At 38.9% G+C, this 10,749-nt stretch overlaps 1 protein-coding gene across 1 annotated transcript in view; it reads right to left on the reverse strand.

The window, feature by feature from the left end:
• Window positions 1-263: 263 nt before the first annotated feature.
• Window positions 264-10,749, reverse strand: part of Ms4a12 (membrane-spanning 4-domains, subfamily A, member 12) — an 11,964-nt gene continuing 1,478 nt past the window's right edge. Inside the window, exons 2-6 of the mRNA XM_013028997.1 lie at window positions 8,181-8,321; window positions 7,610-7,666; window positions 5,251-5,367; window positions 551-661; window positions 264-368 (exon numbers count right to left, since the gene is read on the reverse strand). Of these exons, the coding sequence (XP_012884451.1) occupies window positions 264-368; window positions 551-661; window positions 5,251-5,367; window positions 7,610-7,666; window positions 8,181-8,321 (531 nt within the window). The remainder of the gene's footprint in view (window positions 369-550; window positions 662-5,250; window positions 5,368-7,609; window positions 7,667-8,180; window positions 8,322-10,749) is intronic.

Here is a 10,749-nt window from a genome sequence, read left to right on the forward strand (position 1 = left end):
ATAAAAAGGTCGTAATGACGTCCCTTACTATTAATCTCAGTTAATATATACCAATAAAAATACAAGAGTCTTATATTCCCAATGGCTATTTTATTGAGGAAAAGGTAGTACGCACAGAAAAGTTTCTAACTTTAAGAGAGTCACAGTTTTTCATCTTTTCATGATGAGAAGGGTGCTAGGGTAATATCACTAACGGCCGCTCCTAGCGTCAGCTAAGTAGTTTTAGGTAGAGAAGTTATGGACCATGCTCTCTTCTTTCTTTTTTATCTAGGAGCATAAGCTGGGTGGTCTTCAAATCTGGGAGGAGGAGCTGGTGAGGACTGGGTCACGGGGTTGGCTGCATACATATTTGGAATAGCCAGGGCAGACTAGAAGGAAGGAACAAAAATAAGCAACATCTTTACTACAATGCATTGAGTGTCTTTCTGCCCCAGCAAAGTCAAGGACAAATAATGATCTCATAAGCCCACAGCAGGATTTAGCAGAAATGCAAGTCTTCATTTCTTCAGCACATATTCAGATTATTTTACAGAAAAAAGGCCCAACTCACCCTGTTGGTATTCGTGATTGCTTGCTTGGCAAAGTGAGCTGTGGTACATGCTATGCAGATCTCTAAGATGGAGAAAATCAGCAGCATAGAAGATATTCCTTTTCCAGAAAGCTGAACTCAGAAATTTATCTTGAAAAATACTATCAAATTGTGCTGCTGCTCATATTTGGCTCACTCCATGCTTATCTTAGGGGATACAAATTTATTTTGAGGTTCCTTTAAAACATCAGAAAGCTTTCCTTTTGGGAAACAGATCATTTTATTTAGAAATGTAAGAACAGATTTTTTCAATGGTGTCTTGTTTTTATAAGATGACACTTGCCTATTAAAAAAAGCACCAATATGGAAGGCAATCATTGTAAGCATCACTGCCTAGAAATGACCAAAATTAACATTGACATACTATTGTGGATCTCCCTCTGTATAGACATAGGAAAAGGCAACATGACTGAATGGCGAAACAAGGAAGGAGAGAGCAAGCAATGGAGAATGAAAGAAAGAAACGTTCTCTTAAGAATGGAATCTTGGCAGCCGGGCGCTGGTGGCTCATGCCTGTAATCAAGAGGCTGAGATATGAAGAGCACAGTTCAAAGCCAGCCTGGGCAGGAAAGTCTGTGAGACTCTTATCTCCAATTAACTATGAGAAAACCAGAAGTAGTGCTGTGGCTCAAGTGCTAGAGCCTCACCTTGAGCTGAAGAGCTCAGGGACAGAGCCAGGCCCAGAGTTCAAGCCCCACAACCGACAAAAAAAAAAAAAATCATGGGTCTGGGAATATGGCTCAGTGGTAGAGTACTTGCCTTGCATGCATGAGGCCCTGGGTTTGATTCCTCAGCACCAAATAAGCAGAAAGTGGCGTTGTGACTAAAGTGGTAAAGTGCTACCTTTGAGCTGAAGAGCCGAGGTACAGTGAGTGCCCAGGCCCAGAGTTCAGGCCCCATGACAGACAAAAATAAATAAATAAAAAGAAAAAAGAAAAAGAATGGAATCGCACTTTGTATTTTGAAAGTATATAATTATTTTCAAAGAAGAAAAAGGTTAGGTTTGGTCAGCTAAAAAACATGATTGTGAAATCCATGAAGAAGTCAAAATTGATGGTTTTCTATGAAAAAGGGTGAAGGGATTTACAGTTTTATATCAACTTTTTTTCTCTCTTTTCAGCTGAGTTTTTGATGATTGTAAAATTTTTGTACATTTAAGAAATGAAACATTAGGGCTTGGGAAGTTGGCTCCAGTGATAGAGTGCTTGCCTTGCATGCATGAGACCCTGGGTTCAATTCCTCACCACCACATAAACAGAAAAAGCCAGAAGTGGAGCTGTGGCTCAAGTGGTAGAGAACTAGCCTTGAGCTGAAGAGCTGAGGGACAGTGCCCAGGCCCAGAGTTCAGGCCCCACAACCAACCAAAAAAAAAGAAACATTAAAATACTTACATTCAATTCTGTAACTGTCATTGTTTTAGCTGCTAAGTCTTAGTTGGCTACTTCAGTGATTTACTGCTTCCTACTAACAATTTATACAGTTTCTCCATGCTTTTCTGGTCCTCTCTATTTTTATTAGTATATATTAGTTCTACAAATGTATTTCCATATATGCCACACAATATGCTCCAATCACACCTATTCCCTCTGTCAAATTCCCTTCCTAATCCCTCCTACCCTTCTTGTAACAAATTCAACAGGTTTCTTCTACTGTTTTCATATATGTGTATAAAGTGCTTTGAAAATACCCATTCCTTTCTTCATCCTCTGTCCTTCTGGTAGTCCCCACCCCATGAAAAGAATCTGTTTTACATTCATTTTGAAGAATTAGATTCCATATATGAGAGAGAATAGTACATATTTGCCTTTCTCAGTCTGGCTTATTTTACTCAGCATCATAATTTTTAAATTTTTTATGTTATTGTAAAAATACTGTACAGAGGGGTTACAGTTACTTGAGCAAGGTAATGAGTACATTTCCTATCAAGCATTGTTACCTCCTCCTTTATTTTTCCCCTACCATCCTTCCCTCTTTCCTCCACAACTACACCCCCCCCCCCACCTAAATTGTAAAGTTCATTTTTTCAGCATAGTGTCTTGTTCATCTCATTGTTGCAATGGGTCAATCTTTATCCCTATTTAAACATTTTGTTTTTCCCCTTCCTCTCCCCAAATTATACTGACATCAAATACTGTGAAAACAGGGTGGTGGGGGAGGACCATACAAAGCAACAAAAAAAATCACATCAGCATCATAATTTTAATTCCATCTATTTTCTTGCATATAACATAATTTTCTTGATGGCTGAGTACTTCTTTATGGCTGAACGATACTTTATTCCTTTATACACACACTCTCTTTTCCCCCAGATTTTCTTTTCTTTTTTTTTTTTTTTAGTCGGTTGTGGGGCTTGAACTCTGGGCCTGGGTGCTGTCCCTCAGCTCTTCAGCTCAAGGCGAGCGCTCTACCACTTGAGCTACAGCGCCACTTCCGGTTTTCTGGTGGTTTATTGGAGATAGGAGTCTCACGGTCTTTCCTGCCCGGGCTGGCTTTGAACCGAGATCCTCAGATCTCAGCCTCCTGAGTAGCTAGGATTACAGGCGTGAGCCACCAGCGCCCGGCTCCCCCAGATTTTCTTTATTCATCAGTTTGAGTGTACCTAGGCTGATTCCATACTTTGGCCATTGTGAATAGTGATGCTATAAATAACACAGGTATATCAGTATCTTGACTGCATGTTTCTTGGGTGTATTCCCAGGAGTCATAAATATCAGGATTACAAAGTAGTTTTATCTTCAGTCCTGGGGCTTGAACTCAGAGACGAGGTGCTGTCCTTGAGCTTTTGTGCTCAAAGCTACCCCTCTACCACTCAAGCCACAGCTTTACTTCTGGCTTTTTGGTGGTTAATTGGAGATAAGAGTCTCATGAACTTTTGTGCTCAACTTGGTTTAAAACCATGATCCTCAAATCTCAGCCTCCTGAGTAGCTAGTATTATAGGTGTGAGCCACTAGCACCTGGCTGAATTTTTTTTAATGTTCTGGATATTCTCTCTCTCTCTCTCTCTGTTGGTCATGGGTGCTGTCCCTGTACCCTTCAGCTCAAGGCAAGTGGTCTACCACTTGAGCCCCAGTGCCACTTCCAGTTTTCTGGTATTAATTGGAGATAATCTAGAGTCACAATTTTCTTTTCATCAAAACGTTATAAACATTGTTCTGTTGTCTCCTCTTTGATAATCTTGAGTCACATGTGATAATCTCGAGTCACAATTTCCTTTTATCAAAACTTTTTTTTTTTTTTTTGGCTGGTCATGCATGGGGCCTGAACTCTGGGCCTGGGCGCTGTTCCTCAGCTCTTCAACTCAAGGTGAGCACTCTACTACTTGAGCCACAGTGCCACTTCCAGCTTTTTCTGCTTATGTGGTGCTGAGGGCCTCATGCATACAAGGCAAGCACTCTACCACTGAGCCACCTTCCCAGCCCCTTTATCAAAACTTTATAAACATTTTTCTATTGTCTCCTCACTGATAGAGAATGAATCAAGATAATTTTTTCTTAGTTTATAGGTAATTATCTATTTTTCAAAAATTTTTATTTTATTGTAAAGATGCTGTTCAGAGGAGTTAGTTATATGAGTAGGGTAATGAGTACATTTCTTATTGAGCATTGTTACCTCCTATGTTTTTCTGTTTAAAATTTAAATAATTATTTGTTTATATATCATATTTTAACAAGGGGCTATTTGTCTAAGGGACTCTACATCTGTCTTATATTACACATTTTTATTTTCTTTAATCAACAGGTTTCACTGAGTTTCTTTATGCCATTTTCATACACAACTTCCATGTATTTCAATATTAATCACTCTGATTTAATTTCTTTATTAAGTCTGTCAATAGCACAATATGTTCAGGAAGAACTTTCCTTCAATAGGTGAGAAATGTTCCCTACTGTTTTTCATTTTAAGAAAAAGTCTGTACTATTGGATGCTATTGTAGGTCATACCATACCCTGCTAACTGAACATTTCTTTTTTTATTTGCCTTTATGGTTAGTTGAAAAATTGAATGCCAGTTTGCCTTTTGTAAAGTAATAGAAACAAAACAACATTAAACAAACTTCCTCTGCAGCTTCCCTTTGTTCTCAGACTAAAGACGGAAGTTGATGTCTGAGAGACCACCTTCTGTATTCTTTACAGATAGCAAGCATCTCAGCCCTCTAAGTATCCATTTCTTCCTGGGGTCAGAATCCTTGCTTGGCCTATTTGATATTAATGGATGTATGATTCTATTCTGAGCACTATCAGAGACACATTTTGCAATTGCATCATATTCTCAGCTTCTCTAGTGAAACCTGGATGCCTTCTTTACTTCCATTTTCCCCTCGCTATTCTTATTCTAAAAATCACTCTATTCTTACTCAGGAACTTGACAGATGTATGCATATGGATTCCTAACTGTTGGAGAATAATAGCTGGATAGTCTCCAGAGGTGGATCCAAGCCCCCCTCCCCATTGTATATGTAGTAACAGTGAGAAGGGTTGCAGGATGCTCTATCTGTCCTTGTCCATATGTGAAAGGCATTCTCTCACTTTAGAGCCTAGCAATCACATTTCTAGTGGCAGGACTGGAATAGAAATAGAGTATTTCCCACCGGAGTTGCTTGTAGAGTATTAGGAAATAAAGAACAGACTACTTCTCATGGTGGATTATATATAATACTTACCACGGCCGAGAAGGCTTGGTTATCTACTCCATTGATGATCAGATCCACCAAAAAAAGAATTATGCCAAAGATGGTGAAGATAGAACTGACAATGTTCATTCCTAGACTGCCCTTTATCTATTGGAGACAAGAGACAGTAAGTTATATAGAAGATAAATGAAATTAAGTGGAATAAAAAGCAACCATAGTTAATGGTTTTTAATCTTTTACATTTCAAAATAAGTTTTTGAAGCTGGAATGTTTTTTTCTTTCTGTGTAGTTATCACAAAAATTAAAGTTTTTAGCCTAGATGCTGGGTCTTTCTAAACAATCCATAGAAAATGTAACTAATACAAAACAGCTAATATATTAAAAAGCCTTTTGTACAATAACAGTTCTACTTCCTTTTTCAAGATAAGAACAAGAGTAAATAAGCTTTTGGTGGGTGTTATTCTTCAACAAGTCTGTTAGATTTTTTTAAGAGTACACTGTTACATTTAAATTCTTATGGCCATTGTATGAATTTTAGCATCTAATTTTACAAATGGGAAAGAATTTCACACATACACAATTTTTGCAGGTAGAGTTAAAGAGTACCGGAAACCCTGAAGTTTCTCTAGGGACTAAGTGAGGATCTCCAAATATAAAAGAAGATTTTTAGGCTTTCATGGGTAGAGAGATACATGGGCAGAATACAAAACTTTCTCCAGCTTTTACAGTTAGATTAGGAGATATGGCTGAAGAATTGTGAAACTAAGTCCTCTGCTGATTTGCTTAGGGATAGCACTGTTAGAATCCTTAGAATGTGCCGCTGCTTTGGAGTGCCATGGTAGTTCCTGAAGACCTTTAAAAGGCTCATAGAAAAATTGCTTTTAGAACCCCTCAGTGCTCAACTTTTGCCAGAGGAGTGAGTCTACTATTGGACAATCTCAGTTTCAGGGGAAAAAAAAACTATTAAAGGTTAAGAAAAAGACGCTTTATTTTGTTTTTGGATGATAGTATGGGTGGCTAATTGGAATGAAGCTTTTTATTTTTTGAATTAGGCTTTTAAAATGTAACTTTAGTTTTGTTGGGAAGAGCCAGAGAAGTATGGTACTGTGTTTCCATTTCTCTATTCTTTCCTCTTGTGCTTAAACTTTTATATTCTTTTTTTAAATGAAAAAAATTGTTATTGTAATGGTGATATACAGAAGGGTTATGATTATATAAGTCAGGTAATGAGTACATTTCTTTTAGAACAGTATCACTCCTTCCCTTGCTCTCTCCCAAGTTTTCTCTCCTGTCTTCCCTCCACAAGTTGTATAGTTCATTTTCAATGTAGTGTTTAGTGTGTAGTACTCCCCTTCTCCCTTCCTCTCTCTAAAACAAGACAAAAGGTACAGAAAACAAAAATATAGCAACCAAGGGAAAAAAACCCTTTGTTCCCATTTCTTGGAGTTACCTAGATATTCATACATTAGATATTCATACGTTGAGACCAAAGGAGGATATTCTTAGGAGAGGATCACAAAAGCTCAATAGCTATGTGCATATGATCATATAAAATGACATTTATTGAAATTTTTGTACTCTTTAAACCATTTCTGCTATGGCAAATCATGTTACTTCTTTTGGTGTTAATTTAAACCAGGAAATTGCAACACATGGAGTGCTATCTCCACTCTGATTTTATAAGCTCTTCTCATGTTCTAGGTAGATGCTTAAAAAATTTCCCATCAAAACCCAACCTGATGAAGAATAGTGGCTATTTACAAATAAACATTAGACATGCAAGACATAGCTAAGAAATAGCAAGTGAGTACCAGAGCCACGGTCACTAAAGAGGAGAGTAGGTGATTCCTAGATTCTTCTTTGGACTTTCCTGAATGTAATGTGACCCCATTGAACCAGGAAGCTTTTGCCTTAAAGCTTTAACAATCCTTATCTTTTTTTTTTTGGATCCAGTTGTGGGGCCTGAACTCTGGGCCTGGGCACTGTCCCTCAGCTCTTCAGCTCAAGGCTAGAGCTCTACCACTTGAGCCACAGCGCCACTTCTGGCTTTTTTTTCTTTTTGCTTATGTGGTGCTGAGGAATCGAACACAGGGCCTCAAGCATGCAAGGCAAGCGCTCTACCACTGAGCCACCTTCCCAGCCCTAACAATCCTTATCTTTACAGCTCCCTACCTTTGGGAGTTCCAGTAAGGACGTGGACTCTGCCATTTCTGTGTGGTGAATTTATGGACAACTCCCCACTCTACCCCCAGCACCGTAGTGTCAACTGACAAATACTTTGAGCAAAGTACTCTCAGCCACACTTTCTGAGTCTACCTTCTCAATTTATCTCTCCAGAAATCAAATTAATCTTTAAAGGAGTTTAAAAAGTAGAAACATTCTTACTTACCAGACAAGGGGAAAATTCCTTGGATGCTGATACAGAGAGAGAGCCAGAAATAATGAACTGTAGAAATAGACAGATTTCTTGGTGAAATGGTGTGTTCACAGAATGGGCTTGGAAATTTAACTTTATATGGAACAAGAGTTGGTCTAAATTTATCTTTAAGTGGAACTTCAGTTTGTCTGTTGTTTAAATTGCCTCATCTATCTCCATTTTCTAGAGGAACTCAGGGATATGTCTTTGATTTCCTGTTTTCTTCTTAGTTTTGTGCACTTTAGGAACTCTTTTCTCCTGTCAAGATCTCTGTTCTGTGATTTATGCTTGGTCATCTCTTCCTGTAATTGCCTACATTTTTGAGGGGTGGAGAGGGCTGGTCATGGGGCTTATACTTGGGTCCTGGGTGCTGGGTTTTGGAGATTAGATTCTTATGGGCTTTCCTGCCCAGACTAGCTTTGAACTATGACCCTTAGATCTCAGCCTCCTGAGTGTGTAGAATTATAGGCATGAGCCACCAGTGTACATCCTGCAAGGAAATAGTGGTACTTTATAGGGAGAGTTTTCTCAGCAATCTACTCACACACAGTCCACCCCAGAATGGGTATCCACTGAGAAAAGTAAGAGAAGCAAAGCCCAGTAGATTGTTACTATCGGTGATGGCCAGCAAACCTAGAATAGTCCCAAAACCAATGTGCATCACTCCAATTATGATCTGGATTGCCTGAAACAAAGAAAACAAACACTTAACACTTTGTCTTTGTTTTCAGCCCTGGGACACATTACACTCAATGCTGTCTTTGTATTTCTTTTCCTTTTGGCAAGGATCCACAGGCCTCATTTAAGCAATCACTTGAGAAAAAGATAGGCTATGAATATTTTGATGTATACTAGAATAAGTGGGGAGCAAAGGCCTCTGTCAAAGCCCTTTCTTGAAGGTATTGGGGCAGCTTTCTGGGTGGCCCAAGGAGAATCGTCTAAATGTGCCTAAGCTCCCACTGCTATGTTTCAAGAGCATCTAAAAGACTCCTGGAGTAATATATGTTATAAGTAAAGGAATTAGGGCAAAATCATTTATTGGGCAGTAGTTACATGTTCTGCAATGATCTAAACATTTTACATTTATTGTGTCACACAGTCCTTTCAATGACTGGATGGAGACACAGAGACATAAAGAAATCAGTTATTAAAGGTCCCTAAGGGGTGGATGTGGGGATTTACTGCAACAGATTGATTCCAGAGTCCACGATGAACTCTGGGGAGCATATGCCCAAGCTTGGCTTGGCTCCATCTCTCTCAATTTCTGTTGTAGCTTATGACATAAAACACACCTTACTACTACTTGGTTTGGTACTCATAGTGTTCGTTGAAAAAACATTGCTGGTATGCAATCATTTTTCTAATAGATATGAGATATAATTCCCAAGATAAAGGATAAATCTTGTACTTCTTTAAAATTCTTATTATGTATTGCACTTTACTTTGTCCTGAGTAAACACATATTTCCAAGGAAACAATTTGCTAGATTGGTTCAGAAAGATTACTGCAGACTGAGCATTTATGTCTCACCAAGTTTGTATTTATATCGTCTTTATCCAGGAAGGACCATATGCTTTTTAATTTTTTCAACTAATAACTACTGAATGAAATATGCTAAGAAATTACTGTAATTTTGAGTAAGTTGAGACTCATAAACCTTTTCTTTTCTCTGAAAAATGCTTTCACATTCACCTATATCCATCTCATGTTTGCATGGAGCCTGGAAAGATGACAGACCTTTCTGTAGCCATGAGACGTCTCAGTCAAAGAACTCCTGCAATTGATTTTATATTTAGTTTTCACAAGCTCCTTTCCAGGAGCATCAGTTCAATTATAAACTTTTCATCCTCATCCTTGCTGTCATTTTGATGAGGAACAGTAGATCTTTGATTCTTAATGGCCTTCTTTTCTCCTCATATAGCCCTAACTACCTTTTACCAGTCAAAACTGCCTACAGTCTTAATCATTTGGACATTCAGTTTGTTCTGCACCTTTGACCCCAGTTCCTGAACTTTGGAATAGGTTGATATAGATGCTTTATTCCCATCACCTGTGGCCCCTGCACTTTTGTGGTGGCTGGGGGTTGCTAATGGCGCAGGTATATACAATCTTCATGGAGAGAAATAGTTTCTGCCAAATGCAGCTTTAAAAAATCCCCCACAAGTCTCCATACAATTACTTAAAGATAAACCAGGACAAAAAGCAAATGTCATTTTTTTCTTTTAAAGTACTTTCAGTGCATGCCTCTAGAACCAGGCAGAATGTTCTTTTTAATTTTTTAGGTTTTAAGTTTTTTTTTAACTTTTCAAATTCGCTTTAAGTAGTTGTTGTACCAAAGGGGTTTCATTTTAACATGTCTGGTCATGAGCACAATAGATCTTGCTCAGTGTCACCCCTTCTATTACTCTTTCCCATCCTCCCAACCCCACTTATACCCTTGATCCAGCTTTCTTCTTCCTTCCTTCCCTCCCTCCTTCCTTCCCTCCCTCCTTCCTTCCCTTCCTTCTTCCTTCTCCTTCTCCTTCTCCTTTCCTTTCCCTCCCTCTCTCTCTTTTTCTCTCTCTCTTTCTTTATCTCTTTCTTTCTCTTTCTCTCTCTCCCTTTCTTTCTTTCTTTCTTTCTTTTGTCAATCGTGAGGCCCAGTTTTCTGGCTGTTTCTTGGAGATAAGAGTCTCATAGACTTTCCTGCCTGGGCTGGCTTTGAACCTAGGATTACAGGCATGAGCCACCAGCGCCCAGCTTACCCTCAGTTTTTCTAGTTACATTTTCATATTCTTTATTCCCCATCAGTGAAAGCCCAAACTTTCTGTTCTTCGTTTCTCACAAGGACTGGCCCCTGTTGCCTCTCTGCTTTCTTCCTGCTCTTGTTCATTCTGGCTTCTTCTCTGTTTGTCAAATGCATTATAGGCACTTGTATCTAAAGGCCTTTACTCTGATGAATTCTTCTTGTCCTGGTATCTGCTTGGCTCACTCTTTTTTTTTTTTTTTGGGTCCGGTCGTGGGGCCTGAACTGTGGGCCTGGGCGCTGTCCTTCAGCTCTTCAGCTCAAGGCTAGCGCTCTACCACTTGAGCCACAGTGCCACTTCTGGCTTTTTTCTTTTTGCTTATGTGGT

This window comes from Dipodomys ordii, unplaced genomic scaffold (assembly GCF_000151885.1).
Source record: "Dipodomys ordii isolate 6190 unplaced genomic scaffold, Dord_2.0 Scaffold117, whole genome shotgun sequence".
NCBI classification, from domain to species: domain Eukaryota; kingdom Metazoa; phylum Chordata; class Mammalia; order Rodentia; family Heteromyidae; genus Dipodomys; species Dipodomys ordii.